Here is a 21,890-nt window from a genome sequence, read left to right as displayed (position 1 = left end):
TCCTACCTGTGTTTTGGGTGTCACACTCAAGCCCGTGCTGAAAGTTTACATTTGTTTAAAACTGTGGAAGTAATTGTAGGCACTCGTGATTTTTTGTTGATTTTTCGTTTTTTTTTTGGCTTTTTTTGTTTTGTTTTGTGTGTTTGTTAGTGTGTGTATATATTTGTGTGTGTGTGCTGATGTGTGTGTGTAGGGGGGGTGGTGGTGGAAGGGGATATAAGTAGAGGAAAAATATGTATGTGAGTTACCTTTTTATTTGCTTCTTGGTCAAACATAGATATTTAATTTAACAGAAGTAAAATTTGCTTAGAAACGGATTTTTACAACAAGTGGTTAACAATTGCAAGCTAACGACGACTTTACACATTTCAGTATTGACATTTCAGTGCTTTACGGCCTAAGAATATAATAAAAATAAAAAGTTGTGTACTAATAAATTATATGAACAAATAAAAGCAATTTCAGTGTCAAAGGAAACTGACTATAGCCACTTAAACCTGTCCTGCAAATAACTCTTCGCGCCCCGCAGTGCTCGAAGCTCGCGCCGTGACATCACCACCGAGACGAGGAGACGGGCGGGCGAGCTGGATGCCAAGGTGAGGGATCTCGTGAGAAATTCATCTTTGTCCTCGGTGTCACGAGACCGCCAGAGGTATGGATGGCTGGAGAGTGTCACCAAGTTATAGGGACCTGCGGAAGTCTATGAGAAAATGAAAGGGCAAGTAACGAAAGTGCTTCATTCTACCGGCTCTGCTCAAGGGTTTTGCTTCATGTCTCGGAAGTCGTGTGAATTGGAGGTGCTCTCTAAATGATTATTGGGCATTGGGCACATTAGTAAATCAATGGCATATAAGAGCGTAACACTGAGCATTAATCAAAGTCATGTTGTACATCTTGATTCATTGTAGAGTGAAGTGAAATATGATAAAATAATTCATTCGGACTCCCGGCTTCGAACATCTGGGGCGAACAGGAACTTCGTCGTGAAATCCTAGTCAGTTGAGCTTCAAACCGCAGCTGGTGGAGACGCACGTGCCCGGCCAGCCATCACTTCACCCTCTTAACGGAGCCCCAGTGAGTTTTCCTGTGATCCGTGTTGAGCTTGTAGGCCACCCGTAGAAAGGATATAAGAGTACAAGTTTGATGAAAAAATACGAGACTTTCTGTATGAAATAACACAGCCATTAACGCTCTGACTTAAGTGACGCTCCGGCCTTGCAGGTCAGTCAGGAGAGTGTAGATGGTACATAGCGTCGATAGTTCTCATTCTTTTTTATTGATTTTATCCTGTATTGTTATCTGCAAATAAGTGACTCGTGTGTTTGATTGAAAGTTACTGTATGTGGTGTAAGCTCGGGGTTTAGGTAATAATTACGGATATGCACGTTATATTTGAGTTAGGCGGCTGGATTAACCATCTAACCTAAATTATGAGTTTCCTTTTTAATTTAAATCTTTTTCAGTGGGAATTGCTGAAGTACCGAAGGATGTGATTTACCAGACATTCAATCCACGCACTGAAAATTACGGATGATGATTATTGGAAGCTGCAGTCTCGTCTATAAAAGAGGGTTGAACGTCCTTCCATGTGAGAGGAGCCAGAGGGGATGACGAAACACCCCGCCCATTCTTCATGGAGCCGACGAGCATGGATGGGCGTCCTCAGTGTATGGTGAGTCACTGTTGGACGTTGAATAAGTATTTGAGGAAAACTAGCTCGGGATGTTGGTGTGGTTTAGACTGTAACCCGAGGAAGGATTGGGGATGGGTTTAAAGTACTCCTTTGTAGGATTACTACTAATGAGTGTAAATTTTTGAATCGGTTAAAAGGCGAAGTTGGGGCATACGCTAAAACTGCGCGTGGCTGTGGTGCTAATTTCTGTCTCATTATCTCTTCGAGTGTGTGATGGGCATGAATCTATTTTTCCCGGGGCACAGGTCCAGTGTAACATCCGGGTTACCACAGTCTACCTTCCTCAGGTTTCCCCAGATAACCACTAATCGACCATCCTTGGGGCGAGTTGCACGCTGACTGCCCGGGCCGGGATTTGAACCCGGGCCCGCGGATTCGTAGCTAATCACTCTAACAATGCACCACGGAAGCGGGAGTCTGTAAGAAGAGAATTTTAAAGTTTTGTTTTTATCTCTTGTGGTAGATCGACACTCAATCCAGGTCGGAGTTTGCATTCTATTGACCTTTTTCTGTTCATGAAGTTCCAAAGACAGTTCACTTCATAGCATTCTGCTCTCGACAGCATTGTGCAGAAAATGTTTCAATCAGTTTCCTTATGTAATCTTATTTTTCTTGTTTTACGCTCGTTTATCTGTATGACCATTAAATCAATACGATTCAAGCTAAAATGGCCCTTGATCCTTATCTATGAACTTTGGCTGTTTCAAATTGATATATCCGAAATAATTTCAGAACATTACTTACATGGATGACACACTCACCCAGCTGTTCATCCTCCCTTTCGGCTGGTCGATAAATGGGTACCTGGGGAAACCTTGGAAAAGTAACCGTGGTAACCCGGGATGTCACACTGACCCTGTGTCCCGGGGCATTGGGTTCTTATCACAGGCTCAAGGGTCATTGCCACGGAGATGAGCACAAAGGCCACTCGCAGCTGTAGTGTATGCCCCTAACTTTACCTTTGCCTATATTAGTCGAATATGTGACCTCAAAAGGGAAATGTTTGAACTACCTTTTTTAATACATGAGTGAATTTTTTTTTTTTTTACAACAAAGGAGACAGCTCAAGGGCACACAAAAAAAGGAAACTATAATAAAAAAAAACGCTAATCGCTGCTCCCAAAAAGAATCCAAGAAGGTGGCCGAAAGAGGGGTTAGTGTGCAACAATTACTTGACCGAGTTACATATTAAGGACAATTTTCGTCTCATTGCTCCTGTAAGAGAGAACAGAGGAAGATGCCAAACGAATAATCCAGTTAATTCGTGAGGTGTCGTAATATTAATTCCTTGGACTAGTAAATTGTAGGAAGCAGGAAAACCGTAGAAAAAAGCTGCTCGCTGCTCATCCCATCCTCTCTTACCTCCTCGTCTATCCCCTTCTTTCCCTTACCTTTTCTTTACCTTTTTTACTTTCTCTTTTCTTTTCTCCATTGCCTTTTCTCATCTTCACCTTCAATTACCACCCTTTCATATCTTCTCTACTTCTCCTTTGCTCCTGCTCTTCCCTTCCTTTCCCTTCCCATACCCTTCAATCCCGTGCCATCCTTCACCTCCTAGCCGGGCAGGTGTAAGGGATAACCAGGTGATTAGGAGTGTGTACCTTACCCGTGCTTAATTTACCATTACGAACTTGTTGAATATACCATTATTATACTCACAATAATGATAACTACATCCATTTATTATATTTTTATCATAATTTTCAGTTGCTTTAATAATAGTAGCAATAGAGTACGAATATTATTGTTACATTTACCAATTTGATGAAATACTAAATACTAAGAAAGAATAAGGAATGTAATGTTCAGATCATATCATGCGTATAATTTTTAACAGACTGGCAAGATAAGTAAGAGAGGGGCTACCTAGAAATTGTGGAAATCAGGGCAGACAGAGGGCCAGGCGGAGAGATTAAATTAGAGGATTTGTCGGAGAATGGAGTACTCAAAGATCATACCGAGAACTGGAAAACAATAGGGAAGGCTTTTGTCCTGTTATGGATTTAGTAATAGCTGAAAATGATGAGGTTGTGTTCTTGTGAGTGCTTATTTTGAGCTGTACCGACTCACTTTAGATGTCTTGCTGTGAAACGAAGAGGTGCGTACACAAGAACAAGCTTTAAAACAATCCAAAAATACCCATGTTGAAAATTAATTATCTCAAGCTACTTTTCAGTTAATATATCTTCACTTTGATGATCGAGTAAAACAAAACTTGAGAGTAACACTTTATTGGGGAGTTAATTCAGCCTTCTTGAATAATCAGATTAATCTTTCCTGCTGCCTTCGTGTTAAAAATATTCGTAACGTCAACTTAATGCACGACTTTCTCCAACAGCCGGTTTTTCACAAAGGACGCGGGGCCACACCTCCTGACGGCTGAAGAACGCAGAACGCATCGCCTCCCACGACCCCAGGCACGCACACATCTGCCGTGGCTGTGTGAGGGAAGTGCTCTTGGACGGGCTGGAGGTTGCAGAGTTCCAAGGTACAAGAAGAACCGAGAAGAGGGAGACAGGAAAGAAGGAATATAGTAGTGTGTGAGTAGGGGATTAAGGGTGGCAGTAAAGACGAGTAGAGGAAGGAAAAGGAGGCACAATATGAACCGAGAGGAGGGACGTGTGAAGCAAAGAGGGACGTGTGAAGCGGAGAGAGAGAGAGAGAGAGACGGACGGACGGACGGACGGACGTTCCGTACCGGCAATGACCTGCAGACTATTATCGCCGACAATCCCAACCGGCAAGTGCTGGTGACGGTCCGCGCCGGAGACGTGCAGGTCCGTAGCAGTGTGAACACTACAATGGGTTTCCCATTGAAGAATATTTTGTCGGTCCGGTACGGTACGTTCCGTGCCGGTCACTTTACGTATAGTGTGAATCAGTCTGAAGGCGTAAGGCAGGGAAGGGGTGGGGGTCAGTGAGTGATGAGGAGAGGTAGGCACTGTGCAGGATGGTGGAGGGGTGAGTGGGAAGGGCGGCGCCAACCGTAGTGTCAACGTCTAATTCTCTGGTCCACATGGGGAGAGAAGCACGGCATCACCCAATATGTTTCACGTCAATGAGTTACCACAATTTAAAAGCCCTACATCATTATTTATTTCAGTGTTTATTTCAGTGTTTGACAGTTAGAAAAATCATATTACCATATTTACTTACCTAAAATGGCATTATTCCTGACCAGGATGAACTGCCGAGACTTTGCTTCGCCCGGCAAATATAGTTCCTGGCAACCTTCGTTATCGGGTCCACTACATCTGGAGACCAAGTGCCCTCGTCACCCTGCTCCTGCCCGGCGTAACTCTTGCCGTCTGGGTTCCCACCTTTGAGAGGAGAAGAAAAGAAATGCTTCATTGTAAAACGTGATTAAGACCTCCATAAAGATTACAAAATGTATTAAAAGTTTTATTATCCGTAAATTTCTAACTATCAAAACAGATTTTGACCACAAATTACTTAGCACCTTAAAGTACATCGAAAATTTGTCATGAATGGCTATCCTTATCAAGACCATATCCGTGAACAGGTAACTGAATGTCATATGACGCGAAGTAAAGAGAAAATTAGAGAAAGTAGAATTAAGATGAACAAACACTAAAAACTCACCCATCTTACCGCGGTACTCCTGGCTCCACCCTACACACGAACTATTTTTTTTATAACAGGTATACTAGCCACATGCTGACAACCTCACCACAACCTCCTAACCAAACCGACCCACAGAATCCTCTTTCAATGCCATGCCTAAAATCTGACTATGCCACACCATAAAATCTGCAACACCAGCTATAAACTCAACACAGCAACAACGACTTACCCATCCAGCAGTGATGCAGGACTTGGGGAGCATTCACAGCCTCCGCCTCTCGCCGCCCGCCAGTCTGCCGGACGAAACGTTCCTTCCACCGCGAGGACTCGCCTGAAAGATTATTATGGTAACGTGTGCGTGCTCGCGCGCGCGCTCCAGTGTGCCTACCTGAGGGTACTGCCGGGACCTCACACACCCATCCCCCTTGCTCAATGGGTGACAGTAACCACTCCTAGTCAACGGAAAGAATCCGGGCTGAGCGGGCTCGAACCGCCGCCCTGTCAGACCGTGAAGCCTGGCAGCGCAGAGCTCTACCAGTTGTGCCACGGGGTGTGTGTGTGTGTGTGTGTGTGTGTGTGTGTGTGTGTGTGTGTGTGAGAGAGAGAGAGAGAGAGAGAGAGAGAGAGAGAGAGAGAGAGAGAGAGAGAGAGAGAGAGAGAGAGAGAGAGAGAGAGAGAGAGAGAGAGAGAGAGAGGGGGGGGGTCAATGAAAGACGTGTACAGATGCAGGCAAAGAGCCACAAGTAATAAGCCGGGCTCAGGGGAAATAAACTGACAAAAAAGACGAGGTGAAGGTCAATGAACCAACAAAGGAGAAAAAGAGGCTTACTATCCTGAAAAGACTTTTTTTATGACGGGGTTCATAATGCACAGTTGAATACTCAGCGTTAGTACACATATTGGTATAAATGTACTATTCCGTTAGTGCTTTGCAAGAGGGTTGGAGTTTAAGAAGTAAGGACTTAGTACAGAATTGTCAAACACTTACGAGGCTGCATTAGCGTTTCATGTTTGGAGGAATTGACAAAAAGTAATTTGGATAAAGCTAAAGAGGATTCGTGAATAATTTTATAGTATGACAATCATTCCCGTTCACAAGCATTCAGCTGAATTAGTATTATCAATCATGTGAAACTTGACTAATACCTGCAACACAACAACTGGTCAGCCAACCTGGAATGACCTGGACAGGCAGGCGAGGCAGGAAGCCGGCCACTGCTCCCTTGCCTCCCTTGTGACCCGCACACCGCCTCTGGGAACCCTCTCCGGGGCCGCCACATTCCTCCTCACCCCACTGTTTGGCAGACACCGAGAGCGAGCAACGATTATCCCTCAAGAAGCCCTCCACCGCGCCACCCCCGCCGCCCCCGCCACCTCGGCCCCTCCGCGCCGCCCCCACCTCCCGCCGGCGACAGGTGTCCATGCAGCGGCCCGCTTATCCCCGGTAGTCAAAGTGGCCTCGAAGCGACGCCAACGACATTGCTACCGCGGCTCAGAAAGCTGCTTTAAGCGCTGCGGCGCGTCACAGCCTTCACAAGTCTCGGCTGTGAATAGAGATGGCTCCTTCGATAGCACAGGTGCATGCCTCTTCAAGCCTAGCCATGAAATTGTACTATTCGCATGAATTTAGTCTCTTTCTCAACCTAGCAGCTGTGACACGAATAAGCGAACTTTGATTATCGTATGTAGTGTATGCATGAACGTACTTATGTGTGTACATGTATGTATATGTATATTACATAATGCTTATCGTTTGTAATTGTGTATTTATAAATGTATGTATGTATGTGTATTATATATAAAGGTTGCTACTCACTGCACACTTCAGATATATGGACGCTTGTGTGTTATCTCGCTGGTCGGGATCACGTATGCAAACTAAATTTCAGACAAAAAACAGCAGGTAGGTTTGTAAATACATTAGAGCAAACTGCAAATGGTCATACTTTTACCTAGGAAAAGCAGGTCTAGCAATGTCAAACACTAATCATATTGGCATCTGCTTCCTCAAACATGATCGGCTGTCTAGGTATCGTGGGCAGCGTTTCTATTTATGTGCGCCACGGGTGTGGCTGCCATGGCCGACATCAGAGGTGAAGCTGGCAACAAGTCATTCACTTCTTGAATTTTAGTTATTTGAAACAACGTAATTGTCTTACTTCTTGGTTACAATCTATGAACAGGCCTAAAACTTGCAGAACAACCTACGCACCTCTAAAATTAGGGGATGAAGACTTGTCTGAGACGTGGTGGCCGCCTCCCGCTCGCTCTCTGTCGGTAGTGGCGGCGGCGGGTGAGGGTCAGGAGCTTCACTGCTTCATTGCTTTAATGCGTCAGCGTGCCGATTACACTCCCTTGTTCGCTTCTCTCGTCTTTTAATTCATGTTAGTCCTCAACAACCAAATTTTCTGTATAAAGCAGTATGAACGTCGCCAGCATTATCTCCCAGCACTATAATGAACGAAACAAGAATATAAATTTTAACAGGAAATAAACAAAAAATCATGCGGTGGCCTCAGTCGTGTCTGTAAGCTGCGCATTTTAAAATCCAAGTAACAAATTATGAGTGTTAAGACTTTCAGAAACTTAAGATTAGGTAACATTTTCACATTTAAACGTTTTTTCCTTCGTCAGCCAGGAAGAGAAAGATGAAATAAAACTGGAATCATCGTTCGGGTGTTATGCAAGCAAGTAACCTTGAACTGGTATTTGCCTTCAGGGTAACAAGGTATTTGGCTTATCGTCCTATTAAACGAAGAAATTATATTCATTATTCGATACTCGTTTTGTAATAACTGATAAGTGTTGGTGAATGATATCTGGTTTCCTATAGTGTGGCCGTAATATTTCAGCAAACATTCGTATCAGTTAAAATAATAACAAAAATTTGGTGTTATTTATTAACTTGAATTTCAAGAACTAGGAGCAAAGGGTGAACAGCTTTTAAGGTGGCGGGCGAGAGGGGGAAAACTTGTTATGATTTGTTGCGAGTCAAGGCAGGAGGGACAACCTTGAGCAGGGGCGCCGCGGGGGACGCGCCGTCACGAGGACTGAAACACTGTGATGATCCACGGTGTCGCCCCATCGTGACCTGCTCGCTGCACAAAGGTGGGCGTAATAATTGGCAGAATTGTATAATAATCAGAGAATACAATAATTAAGGCAACGTAAACTGACTTTTTGGGCACCACAAGACTGACAAATCTCTACGATTTGCAAGAGATCCAGAGTTGGTAGACACTAAGTTTTCCTTACCCAAGATAAAACCTGCGAGTAAAGAGGCTGGGAAGGATGAGAGACACGTGATGAGATAATGGATGTGATCTGCTGTGACGGACTGGTGGAGTGGTTGTCGTTGGTGTGCTCGGAAGTAATGTTCTGTAGGGAATGTAAGGGTGAAGGAGGGAAAGAAAGGTGTTACAATATCTAATAATATAAACTCCATTTGCTAAACATGAGTAGTTTCATTTATCCTTATCACTCTGATTCAGTGGTTAGCATACTCAGTTCATAACCAGGATTCTATCCCCTGAGGAGTTGAGACAAATGGGTTTCCACACACTTTTCCTTGTTACCTAACAATCCTAGGGTACAGGTTTTAAGTAATTTGTTGTAACCTGAATCCCTGGAAGGTGACCCTCGCCTATTCGTCTTCCATCCCAACACTCGCCTGTGGGCTAGTTGCGTAGTGACGGACTTTACTTGCGCATTACGCTTTCTTCTGTGCCAACAAGGCATTTAACAGCTTCGGTGCCGGAATAATGTTTACCTTGTTTTTCTTAGAAATAGTAATTTACTGAGAGCAGCAACTTAATGGAAGAGGCAACATTTTCTCGTGACACAGCACAGCTTTAGGACTTGAATTGTCCTACTCGACTATTGTTTCGTCCTATTAATCTTAATTTCACCCAAAATTACATAATGATCTGGTATCTTCATTATAAAGGCCGTTCATTCCTTTATCGATAACCACGCACACCAACGCCGACCTGTTGGTTGCTAACGAGGGGACACGAACACAATCACTGGATCTTCCTCTGGCTTGTTAACTCGTCGGCTTGTTCAGATACACAAAGACTCTTCTCGGCAAGTTTTTAGCACTAGTTAAAAATGTTTTTGCTGTATGTTACGCATAAGACAGTCACGCTGACAGAATGACAACCGCAAATGGAAAAACAAAAACGAAGTCGAGGCAAGCGGAGAGGGAGATGAAGCGATGAGATCAGAAGATTCACGTCTGGAGCTCCTGAAGACGGATCACATTGATGGTGGAAAGATGAAGTGAGGATGCTGATGATGAATGTGACGGTGACGACGATGATGATGACGTCAGTGTTATAGATAATGACGATTACAGTGATAATAAGGACTGATGCTTCAGATATAAACATGCGGGCGGGCTGCGTGGCTGTATAGGTGGGTGCTTGACAACTCCCCCTTCTAGGTGCGTGCCTCACGGCCGCAGCCACACATTAGACCTAATACTGACGCGTCACTCAGGAAAGTTTACGAATTTCATTTTTGTTTGCTGACAGAATTCCTGCGTTACTTATTGGGTCAAAGTTCTCCAGAGAGAGTATTAATGTGCCTAACATATGGCGATGCAAAGGAACAGTCACCCACCAGCCTGTCACCCATCAAAGAGAGGTCTATTTAAGGCACCTACTAAGTTCATACAAATCCTTAATTATTATTAAGTGTTGTATGAAAAATATTGATCTCTGGGTCACTCTTGCCAATCACGAGAATTGGAAAATTCTGTGTCAGGAGCTGGAGCAGTGGTCGTGAACAGTTTCTTTCTGAGAGGTATTTCTTTTAAGTATTTTCCTCAAGGTCTATTTTGAAGCCTCTAGAGAACACTGAGAAAAGTGTGCCGTCGGGTATTTAGTTATCCGTTTGTGAAGAACTGGCGAGTAGTTCCACGAGACGACATCGAGACGTGACACGTGCTGTGCCCGAGTCACTGCGAGAACATAACTGCGAGACTGCGATAACATAATTCCCGTGACATCAACGTGAATCTCCTATCTTTTCCCTTTTCTCTGACTTTTGATGGGCAGAAGCATCCAAACACTACCCTGCCGCTCATGAGAGTTCTAAAATAGTCTTACTAAGTTCCTTCGATGCATGCAAATTACTATGATGCTCTAGTAGCATATCCGATAACTTGCCTGCCTCCAAATAAGACATCCATTACTTGTCTGGACAAAAAACAAAAACAAAAAAAAAAACGGTTATTTAAATGAGAGTCACTGAACTGTAAACTTCAGAACCCCAAATTACAGACTTGCCTCGACTCAGGATTAAGTGTACTCTCGATTCTTCAACTAATTTTTCACTAACTTCCAAGATACTAAGGATGTAGCTCGATGGGTTTTTTTATATTCTTTCTACAATGCGCGGCGAGGGGGGCGGGGTGCAGGGATAGGGGGTTAGGGCATGTTGATGCATACTGTATTACTGACTGCCAGAGATGCTAAATCATGCAAGTAGGGCACACCATGCACGTCCTTGGTATGCAATGTTTCTGTGATATTTTTTTCGTTAAGACACGCAATAGCTTTTAAGGACAAAGGGCCAATTTTACAGTCCAATACAGTAAGTTTGTAAGCTCCCCAACCAAACACAAAATGCCACTAAAATTCCTTGCATAGTGTCTGGGATTGATGTAAAAAGGATGAGATTTTAGCAAACCACACAGGAAGTCGCTTTAGTCTCTGATATTGGCTAGAAAAAACGGATTATTGTGGAGAATACAGTTTGGTTCGGGCGCTTACAATGACTGTGTTAGACTGTCGAACTGGCCCAAAGTAACAAGGCTCACGTTCTCGTTCTGGTGCAGACTTTTCAGGCTTAAACGGTAACTGAGCAACGCCTTCTTAAATTCGCTAATGAATGAGAGGATTATATCATCACTCGCATAGTTGTAGTATTTTTCTTCCTCAGCCAGCCATATGTTTAGTTTCTATTCATCTTACGGTTCGCTTTCTCACTAAACTTAAGTCACATGGCCTCCTTTTCTAGTTTGCATTTACCCCACCTCACGATCACTCTCTCCTTTCCCCCTTTAGCGTCTTCGTCCCCCGCAGTCACGCGCCCTCACCGTCCAGACGCCCCAAATTTCACTCATTCCAAACCACTCCCTGCTATTCCACCCTCACTCAGCGTCACTGTCCTCGCCTATCTCGTCGCTTCCCTTCCCCACGCCTATCCCGCCTCACCAACTCCCGCATTCCCTCCCCTCTGTGGTGATCGCCTCGGGCCGCCACAGCCCCGCCCCCAGGCGCTACCAACTCGACCCGAAGCCCCCGTGTGATGTCGCCTAATGAAGAGGTTCGCAGCGGGCTGCGGTTACACCTCTCGCTCCCTTGTGGGTTTTCCGCTTACTTTTTTTTTCTTACTGCCGCAGGTGACGTGAGCTCTGTTTTCTGTGCCACGTGTTGGTTTGAATAATACTGCGCTTCCCAGTGTTTTTCTCCTCTTAGATAAAAGACTACTAATTATTTTTCAAACAAGGTTGGTTCATCTGTAATTTCTAAGCAAATGTTTCCGAGTTGCAGCTTTCTTAGGCCGACTTCAAACTATTGGTCGTCTTTGTTCAGTTCATTGATGAGGCATCCCCCGGTCTCTCTCTCTCTCTCTCTCTCTCTCTCTCTCTCTCTCTCTCTCTCTCTCTCTCTCTCTCTCTCTCTCTCTCTCTCTCTCTCTCTCTCTCTCTCTCTCTCTCTCTCTCTCTCTCTCTCTCTCTCTCTCTCTCTCTCTCTCTCTCTCTCTCTCTCTCTCTCTCTCTCTCTCTCTCTCTCTCTCTCTCTCTCTCTCTCTCTCTCTCTCTCTCTCTCTCTCTCTCTCTCTCTCTCTCTCTCTCTCTCTCTCTCTCTCTCTCTCTCTCTCTCTCTCTCTCTCTCTCTCTCTCTCTCTCTCTCTCTCTCTCTCTCTCTCTCTCTCTCTTTTTCCAGACCAACTATATATATATATATATATATATATATATATATATATATATATATATATATATATATATATATATATATATATATGCTCGTGTGTGTGTGTGTGTGTGTGTGTGTGTGTGTGTGTGTGTGTGTGTTGTGTTGTGTTGTGTTGTGTTGTGTGTGTGTGTGTGTGTGTGTGTGTGTGTGTGTGTGTGTGTGTTGTGTTGTGTTGTGTTGTGTTGTGTGTGTGTGTGTGTGTGTGTGTGTGTGTGTGTGTGTGTGTGTGTGTGTTGTGTTGTGTTGTGTGTGTGTGTGTGTGTGTGTGTGTGTGTGTGTGTGTGTGTGTGTGTGTGTGTGTGTTGTGTTGTGTTGTGTTGTGTGTGTGTGTGTGTGTGTGTGTGTGTGTGTGTGTGTGTGTGTGTGTTGTGTTGTGTGTGTGTGTGTGTGTGTGTGTGTGTGTGTGTGTGTGTGTGTGTGTGTTGTGTTGTGTTGTGTTGTGTTGTGTGTGTGTGTGTGTGTGTGTGTGTGTGTGTGTGTGTGTGTGTGTGTGTGTGTGTGTGTGTGTGTGTGTGTGTGTGTGTGTGTGTGTGTGTGTGTGTGTGTGTGTGTGTGTGTGTGTGTGTGTGTGTGTGTGTGTGTGTGTGTGTGTGTGCTGTTCCACTTCTTCCTGCTGCCAATTGAGACGAAGTACAGACTCCTCTTCTTCCTCCTCCTCGCTCGTCATTAGCGGCCCTCAGGTTGGTGTGTTAGCAGGGCAGCAGGCCACAGTAGGCCTAACCATTAAACGCTCCTTGTAACTCACGCCCGTACAGGTAACTCACCACTCACCTCAGCACGACCAATCCTCACCGGTGAAATTTTTGGTTCCCATACTACTACTACTACTACTACTACTACTACTACTACTATTACTACTACTTCTACTACTACTACTACTACTACTATTACTACTACTTCTACTTCTACTACTACTGCTGCAACTACCATTAATGAAGCACTGACCCCTTTATAAGCTATCACTGGGTGCGGTTCTTCTTTAGATGCCCCAACAGCGAGGCGCCAGAATGTGTGTTCTCCCACCTGACCGGAGTTGGAGGTCGGAGGAGAGTCAATTAGTGCCGAGGTTGAAGCCGTAACTCTAATGACGCACAACAGGAGTATGACCATAAAAGTAAGTAGCGGTCCACACCCATTAAAGGTTTTGTTTTATTACGGAGTGTTTTAAGCACTGGGGTGATGAGCAAAAACTGAGACTAAGTGACTACAACATCAGTTTCCCCACCAATAAGTAAAAGGCTGCACCATACCAAGAATAGGTAATCAGGAATCCGTGTTTCTGGGTGTGGCTCTTTTTGCCGCCGAATTTTCGTATCCATTAGGGAAAATAAGAGGTGCGGTGCGGGGAAAAGGAAGACTCCACAGGCATCTGAGGACGTGATGCCCGCGGTGATGCTTGTGTTGGGTGGGTGGGTGGGGTGGAGGGGGGGACAGGGTATATATTTTTTTCTCTTTATCTGTCTCTTTCTCTCTCGTTCTCTTTTTTTCTCAATCCTTTTTTCTTTCTTTCCATCTTTCTTTCTCTTCTCTTCTCTTCTCTTCTCTTCTCTTCTCTCTCTCTCTCTCTCTCTCTCTCTCTCTCTCTCTCTCTCTCTCTCTCTCTCTCTCTCTCTCTCTCTCTCTCTCTCTCTCTCTCTCTCTCTCTCTCTCTCTCTCTCTCTCTCTCTCTCTCTCTCTCTCTCTCTCAACCCCCCTCCTATATATGCATAATACCTAGAATAGCTTGGGCAACCTAGCGGAGTAAATCCATCACCGTTGCTTGATATCATCGGTGAGGGCGTGGGAGAGGGACAGAGCCCGGCCTCACCCTTAAACAACACCCACACAATAACTAAAGGGCGTATCTGATTCCTGACACTGAAAGATTGCAGCTCAGGGCGCACTGATTCCTGAAGCGCTCGAGGACCCAGCATGCTCGGAGACCTTTCCTGGAGGACTGGCTGAGAGTACTGTTGCCGCCACCGTGAGATGGATGCTGCGTGGTGAGTCCCAACAGGCCGCGATGAAACCTGCCTCCGATGTATGTTTGGAGCTTAGACATTTTTCAGCCTTACGACCTTTGCGTTGTCCACATATCCTCCTTTAGCTTATTTTTGTGAGTGTGGTGAATAGGGCGCAGTGATTTATCCGCGTGGGGGAAAGTGGACGGCCTTGTTTCGCGGCGTGCAGGGCTCCGGGGAGGCAGAGGCGCGGCGCTATAGTGCTTTGTTTTTAGAGGCAGACGACTGGTTCTGCCATTAGCATACCGTCCTCGCCGCCCCACACACACACACACACACACACACACACACACACACACACACACACACACACACATACACGAGCACTCTTCAGTTCGAGTGTAATAAAACGGCACAAGAAGGTACCTGTCGCCCTCACGTCATGTTGGATCTCTTTCTTCCGCTCTTGCTGTGTGCTTCATGCTTCTTTGCCCTTGCCTTTGCCTCTTACTGTTGGCTTTGTTCTACCATGTTCCTTCATTTTTTTTTTCCTCTTGCTGTTGGTGTATTTGTTGAAGTTGTTTTGTTATCGTAATTCTTGCTACAATTTTTCTTTATTTCTTTTTCTTCTTCTTCTTCTTTCTCTTTCTTCTCTTTCTTCTCTTTCTTCTTCTTCTTTCTTCTTTCTTCTTTCTTAATTTTTTTTCTTTTTCATTTTTTTCTTCTTTCTCTTCTTCTTTCTTCTTCTTCTTCTTCTTCCTTCTCTTTTCTCTTACTATCTTGACCTCCATCTCTATTATGCGGTTGCCTCTTTTCGATCGCCTTTTCTTATTTATCTCCTCCTCCTTCTCCTCCTCCTCCTCCTCCTCCTTTTCTCCCTTCAAAGTTCTTCCTTCTCCTTCTGTCCTCTCCTATTTTCCTTTCACCCATTCTCCTCTAGTGCTCGTCCTTCAGCGCCATTCTCCCTACATTTTTCCTTGACCCTTTCCCGAATCATCCTTGTTCCGGTTCTCATTAACACCCTTCTATTCCTACATTATCATCACCGCCTCAGGAAAACTAAATAAGCAAATACAACCACGGTATTCCCACAGCAAACACACTTTCTATATTACCAAGTCATCCTTTTATTTGATTTTGTTTACTTCTCTTTTTTTTTCTCGAGTTTTGGGATCACAGTGAATTCAACGATTTTTTTTCGGTTTTCGTGAGCTTGCAGTAACACTTGCCTTAGCTCAGTGATACATTCTATTTCACTTACCCTGTTATTCATTTGTCATTATCAGCTTTACAGTATTACACAAGAATTTTCCGCTTTATTTTTGGCATTTATATTTGTGGAACAGTAAGGCGCCACAACACTGCATGGAGATCGTAAGGAAGAGCAAAGAAAGAAGTGGACAGCAACACATTAGCATTCACAAGGGGATATTGCAAGATGAAACTGGCACCAGATAACTGAGCCAACAAAACATGAAAAAAAAAAAAAAATCAACAATAGAGAAATAAAGAAAGGGGACCATGCCTGCACGTATCAGCTCTCTCTCTCTCTCTCTCTCTCTCTCTCTCTCTCTCTCTCTCTCTCTCTCTCTCTCTCTCTCTCTCTCTCTCTCTCTCTCTCTCTCTCTCTCTCTCTCTCTCTCTCTCTCTCTCTCTCTCTCTCTCTCTCTCTCTCTCTCTCTCTCTCTCTCTCTCTCTCTCTCTCTCTCTCTCTCTCTCTCTCTCTCTCTCTCTCTTTTTCCATCTCGCCCATGCACACCATCTCACTCTCCACACTCCTACGCTGCTTAATCACGCCAACACCCACACCCACACCCACGCACCCCCCACCCACCTAATCACACCCACCCACCACTCTCCACTACCACGCCCTTATCTGCGTTTGCACTGAAGGTAAAAAAAAATAACGTGCAAAAAAAGGAAGATCGAAAAAATGAAATTAATTTGTTTTTGCTTTTTATAAGAGGGATGAGTTGGGAAAAATGGAGGAGGGAAGGGGAAGGGTACGTTGGGGGAAGAAAAAGAGCTTGAAGTGATGGTAGAAGGGGAGGAGGAGGAGGAGGAGGAGGAGGAGAAAAAGAAGAAGGAATACAAAAGGAGAGAATAGAGAGGAAAGAACAGAAAAGGAAGAGTAAGGGGAAGTAGCGGTGGAAGACGTGGTGGAGGAAGAAGAGCAGAAGATATGACTTGTAGAGAAGGAGGAGGAGGAGGAGGAGGAGGAGGAGCTGGTCTTGGTGGTAGAGGAGGAGGAGGAGGAGGAGGAGGAGGTGGGGGAGTCAGCGCGCTATCAACTAATATAAAACAGATTCATTGATAAATTAAGACCCGGTATCTCTCGTGTTGCTGCAGTGTTTTTTTGGTGCGTGTGTGGGCAAAAGTGTTCCCCTTATCTGATTGTTGGTGTAATTACAGTTCGTCCTCTCCTTATCGGCTTTTCTTCGTATTTTTTCTTATCTTTCCATTTCTTTTCATCGTATAATTTTTTCCCTTCTCCTTCCCCCGCTTTTCTACTTGTGTTTTGCTATCTCGATGTGCTTGGGCTTCTTTTACTTAATAATTTCTTAGTTCTCCCTGCCTGCCTTGCCTTGCCTTGCCGCTCCAGTTTTTGCGGAGCTGAATCTGACGCCGAGGAAAAAAATCCCAACATCGACCTATTTTTCTTTTAGATTTCACTTTATCTCCCCTTTCTCTTCCCCCGCGTTATCCCGTTGCCGATCTGTTTCGTCTGCCCGCCAGAGTCCGCCGTCTCTTGTCACCTCCGTCATCTCTTGCTCGCCTGTCTTGTCTGCCGGAGTTCTGCCAGTTCAGTTCTCATCTCATCTCTGTCCGGCATCAATTACTGGTCTGTCTGTCTTGTCTGCTCCGTCCGATTATGTCTGTCTGTTATCGTGTTTCGTTACTGTCATGATGTTTTTTTGTTTTGTTACTTTGTTTCTCCATATTATGTCTTTCTCTACTACCTTTGTTTAGCCTGCCTTTCAGTGTGCAGATTTCATGCCCTTAACTGACTTTAATTTTCCATTTTTGTTTCTTTGTTTCTCCATATTACGTCTTTCTCTGCTATATATTTGTTTAGCCTGCCTTTCAGTGCGCAGATTTCATGCCCTTAACTGACTTTAATTTTCCATTTTTGTTTCTTTGTTTCTCCATATTACGTCTTTCTCTGCTATATCTTTGTTTAGCCTGCCTTTCAGTGCGCAGATTTCATGCCTTTATCTGACTTTTATTTTCCATTAAGGTGTCTTTGCTCGCCTCTATGTATCGGTAATGGATTTTTGGAAGTGAAAGCGTCCAGGAGATAAAGAAATAACAGTTGTTGCTTGCGGCTTTGATTTCCTTTTCTCTTTTTCCTTTGTTTTTTTTCTTTTCTTTTCTTCGCTTTACTTGTTTTTTGTTTCGTTTTCATCTCTATCCTTTATTCGCTTTTCTTTTAATTTATTTTCTTCTTTGCTTCCTTCTCATTTGTTTCTTTTCTTTTCATTCTCTTCGTTTTTCTACTTTTCTTTTTTTTCATTTTTATTTTATTTTATTTACTTTTTGCAGTTCAGTAAGTTCAACGATTCTCTTCTTTGTTTTCACGCTCTTACAGTAAATCGTGTCTTGGCTCAGTGATGCATTTCTTTCACTTACTTTATCATTTCATGGCATTTCTGACGTTCCTGAGTTCACTTAATCCAATATTCTTTTCCCCACATAACAATTTTATATTCAAATTAATGTTGTTCCCTCGCCGTACTGGACACACAAACACACACATAAACGCACACTCTATTCGTCTATCAATGTCTCCTTCTATTTATCTATCTATCTATCTATCTATCTATCTATCAATCCTTCTATCTATGTCGATCGGTTTCTCTATATCTGTCTATCTGTTTATATTTTTATCAACCAATCTCTCATTACAAGAATTTTGGAAACAACTGCCTCTTCTTAAAACATGCATGAACTAGAATCCTTATCCACTTCTTACCTTCCTCAAGAGTCCGATCAAAAGCACGCATCGTCAAAATCCCTCTCTGCCTCGCCGTCCGTCAATCTGCAAGAGGAGAGACAGAAACAAAACAGCGTCAGATTCATCACGTGGCTCATGACAAACAGTGGAAACCGTCATGCTCCCCTTGGATAGTAATGACGGCTCGCTTCTTATCTCGTCTCCTTCTGATATTAGTGAGCGAACGAGGAGAAATATGACAGTTTATAGAGATAGCGACTTATTCCTCTCTTCTTTGGCATACAGATGAAGTTAGTTAGTTTTCATGTCATTCTTTTACAGTATAGATAACCGCTTGTATAGGGTGTCGCCGCGGCCACTAGCTAGGTTTTGTGTTTGGACTGACTGGCGTTGAGTGAGTGAAGCTTTTGAGGGAGAAGTCACTTATAGAGAAGAAGAGGTGAACAGCACTGTGCCCTCCCTACCTCCCTTTCTTCCTCACTCTCTCCTTTCTTTCCTTCTGGCCCTGGAGGCGACCCCGTGTGTTAGTCATCTTATCTGCAGTCCTTCACGTTACCTGTACCCTAACAAGTCATAAAATTTACACACCTCATCTCATCTATCTTTTCTTCCTCCAACGTCATGTCCTCCTTCCCCATCTTCTCCTTATCCTCCTCTCCCTGCTCCAGCTCAGCCTCCTCCTCCTTCTCCTCCTCCTCCTCCTCTTTCTTTTCTTTTCCTATTAATCATCCTTTTTCTTTTCCTTTTCCTCCTCTACTCTCCCCTTTTCTACTTCCTCTTCCTCCTCCCCTTCCACCACGGCCTCCTCCTCATTCTCCTCATCTGCTTCCTTATCCTTCATCTGCTCCTCCTCCTCCTCCTCCTCCTCCTCTTCCTCTTGCCCATCCTCTCCACCACCTCCTCCTCCTCCTCTTACCTATCCTCCACTCACTCCCCTCCACCTTCCCCTCCTCAAAGTGTAAAGATGCCGACGCAAAAAGCAGACCGCCTCTTAGACTTCCCGAAGTTGAGAAAATTAAACCCATTGTGCAGCAGCGCCAAGAAACGCCTCGGTCCCGGCCCTCCCTCGCGCCGGGCAAGGGGATCAGCGTGGCGACAGGAGAATGTGCCTTGAGGACCCCTGATGGAGAGGCGACGGGAGGAGGGGACGACGAGGGAGGACCCGCCACACACGACGAAGGGACGAAGGGGTGGTGGTGGTGGGAGGGAGAGGAAGGGGCAGCGGTGGTGGTCATGTCATTAAGAGTTGCTGTCGAGGTTACTGGGCAATATAGCGAACAGGAGTCTTGAGGCATATTTTTAGAACTCGTTATTAGTGTGGTAGCGTGTGTGGCGAGGAGGAGGAGGAGGAGGAGGAGGAAGGGAAGAAAAGGGAAAGGGAAGGGGAGATGTGATGACGATGGATGATGTAGATGCTTCGACTGAGAGGTGAAAAGAAAATAATTATTATAGTAGTAGTAACTGAAGTAGCAGTAGTAGTAGTAGTGATGGTGGTGATGATGATGGTTGGCAGTGATAGCGGTGGTGATGGGCGGGATGATGAGTATAATGAGGGTGATGGTGAAGAGGTGGCCGGTTGTGTGCGTGATGGGAGTAATGGTGACAGATAGGGGTGGGCATGGCGGCAGTGGTGGTGGTGTAAATGGTGATGATGGTGGCTGGGGAGGTGAGGGTGACAAAGGAGGTGTTAGCCAGAAGGTGGGACTGTGGTGGTGGTTGCTGATGTTGCTGTTGATGTTGTTGTCGTTGTTGTACTCGTGGTGGTAGTGATGGGATTACGTAACTAGTGATGGAATGACGATATCGTTTTTGTCGTTGTCCGTCTATTTGTGTGTCTGTCTGTCTAGTTTTTGTATGGCCATTACCTGCGTTTCAGTTTCAGGTTTCATGGATTGACATATAATCACCGAATACACATGCAATTTTCCTTAGGCGAATAACTCAAACTGATTAACTTCTGGGGAAACTCGCAGAAAAACTAACTGAAAGAAAGCGAATAATTGATAAAAGAAACTGATTGCATGACCTCTCTCTTGACCACTCATCTATACTCCCTTATATAGGAGCAGTGATTAGCGGGCTTTTTTCTCCTTTTTATATTTTCGCCTTTGAGCTGCTTCCTCTGCTGTAAAGAGTAAAAAGGGCGGCTGTATGGTAAACCTCGCCGGTGTTTCGAGGGCAGACCATGAATGCTTCCAGACCAGAGAGTAACGAAAGGGGTTAGGAGGTGGCTCGGCCCAGACAATTAGTGCTTAGCCCGGTAGCAGCGATGGGCCAAATTTGTGGCTTTACCGTGTACCAGCGACGGCCCAGATTTTTGCTATGATATAAACCCACCAAAAATAGATGATGCATAAACTGATCCCAAATGCGTTGATATATATGATGAAATGGTTTGCGTGAGTGATGATTTTTTCTCATTTTTCTCGCCTTTAATTAAGAAACATGATCCCCGCAGCTGCCGGGTTAACTTTCTGCTTTCCGCGGGGTGGGGCGGGGGGGTGGGGGGGGGGTCCGGGGTGGCCGCTGTCCGATCTGATAGAAACTGGCTGATTATTGGGGACTGATTGTTGTCATTATTACGTGTGAACGATCGCGGTCATCTTCACAACAGTTCCGGCCAATAAGAAGATCGATGACTTTTTTAGAGCATTTTTTTTTTTTTTTTACAGCAAAGGAGACAACACAAGGGCACAAAAAAAGGAAACAATAAAAAAAGCCCGCTACTCGCTGCTCCTGTAAAGAGTTGTTGCTGTTGTTATTTTTAGTGTTGTTGTTGTGGTGGTGGGAGGGGGGAGGGGGCGAGTTGGTGGTGATATTACTAGGGTGGTGGTGGTGGTGGTGTTAGTGTATCTATAAGTATTGACAGTGGCAGGAATAATAAAGTTTTTCTGAATGATGTTATTGTGGTGGTGGTGTTTGTGTGGTGGTGATGGTAGAGCATAGTAATATTATTGTGGTTGGGGGAGGGAGTGGTGTAAAAGGTAGTAGTAGTAGTAGTAGTAGTAGTAGGAGGAGGAGGAGGAGGAGGAGGAGGAGGACGAGGAGGGAGAGGAGGAGGAAGAGAAGAAGAACCAGAAGGAGAAAGAGGAGGAGAAGGAGAAGGAAATGAAGAAGAAGCAGAGGGAGGAGCAGGAGAAGCAGGAGAACGAGGAAGAGGAGGAGGGAGAGGAGGAGGAGGAGAAGAAGAACCAGAAGGAGAAAGAGGAGGAGAAGGAGAAGGAAATGAAGAAAAAGCAGAAGGAGAAGCAGGAGAAGGAGGAGGAGGAGGAAGAGGAGGAGGGAGAGGAGGAGAAGGAGAACCAGAAGGAGAAAGAAGAGGAGAAGGAGAAGGAAATGAAGAAAAAGCAGAAGGAGGAGCAGGAGAAGGAGGAGGAGAAGTACTGGTGGCGGTGGTGGTGGTGGCGTCGGCGTGCCCTGTGAGTACTCTCGTGGGTGGCGTTCCTCTTGACAAAATCCCGGCGTAATGGTCGCGGGGCGGATCATTAATTTATTGACTGGACCAATATCACTTTCGCCTGACGTGGGTGGTGGTTGTGGCTCTGCTGATAACGGTGCTTGCAAGAAATAGTACCTGGTGGTGGTAATGGCGATGCTACAGGTGTTGGTGGTGGTGGGTGGTATTGCGCTGGTGGTGGTGGTGGTGGTAATGGTGATGATGATAGTGGGCGGAATGTTGCTGTTGCTGTTGTTGTTGGTAGTGGTGGTGGTGAGGCGTCGGAATGGCG

At 44.9% G+C, this 21,890-nt stretch overlaps 1 protein-coding gene and 1 long non-coding RNA gene across 5 annotated transcripts; one reads left to right on the top strand and one right to left on the bottom strand.

The window, feature by feature from the left end:
• The first annotated feature begins 916 nt into the window (after positions 1-916).
• Positions 917-5,086, top strand: LOC126991569 (uncharacterized). 2 transcript variants are annotated; one of them, XR_007745650.1, is made up of 4 exons: positions 917-1,074; positions 1,464-1,672; positions 4,032-4,181; positions 4,875-5,086. It is a non-coding gene; the product is annotated as an uncharacterized LOC126991569 (long non-coding RNA). The 2 variants fall into 2 exon arrangements; XR_007745649.1 differs by lacking the exon at positions 917-1,074 and adding an exon at positions 1,086-1,221.
• On the bottom strand, positions 4,006-7,684 carry LOC126991567 (uncharacterized). 3 transcript variants are annotated; one of them, XR_007745647.1, is made up of 4 exons: positions 7,491-7,668; positions 5,508-5,609; positions 4,850-5,013; positions 4,006-4,159 (listed from the first exon to the last, which is right to left on the bottom strand). XR_007745647.1 is itself a non-coding variant. In XM_050850293.1 (4 exons), exons 1-3 carry the CDS (start codon positions 6,699-6,701, stop codon positions 4,850-4,852), a joined length of 516 nt encoding a protein of 171 aa, XP_050706250.1. In that variant the 5' UTR covers positions 6,702-6,875; the 3' UTR covers positions 4,006-4,159. The 3 variants fall into 3 exon arrangements, 1 of the variants encoding a protein (XP_050706250.1); XM_050850293.1 differs by lacking the exon at positions 7,491-7,668 and adding an exon at positions 6,452-6,875; XR_007745648.1 differs by lacking the exon at positions 4,006-4,159 and adding an exon at positions 4,388-4,700 and having other exon boundaries at positions 7,491-7,684.
• Positions 7,685-21,890: the final 14,206 nt, after the last annotated feature.

This window comes from Eriocheir sinensis, unplaced genomic scaffold (genome assembly GCF_024679095.1).
Source record: "Eriocheir sinensis breed Jianghai 21 unplaced genomic scaffold, ASM2467909v1 Scaffold30, whole genome shotgun sequence".
NCBI lineage: Eukaryota > Metazoa > Arthropoda > Malacostraca > Decapoda > Varunidae > Eriocheir > Eriocheir sinensis.
This window is presented reverse-complemented; position numbering and strand designations above follow the sequence as displayed.

Bases quoted from the DNA above. Each gene is read 5' to 3' on its own strand.
- LOC126991567 (XM_050850293.1), bottom strand. From the start codon at position 6,701: ATGGACACCTGTCGCCGGCGGGAGGTGGGGGCGGCGCGGAGGGGCCGA. The intron at 5,610-6,451 runs GTTGGCTGACCA...ATAATCTTTCAG, and splicing joins GCCTGTCCAGGTCATTCCAG to GCGAGTCCTCGCGGTGGAAG. The intron at 5,014-5,507 runs GTAAGTCGTTGT...CTCCTCTCAAAG, and splicing joins CCTGCATCACTGCTGGATGG to GTGGGAACCCAGACGGCAAG.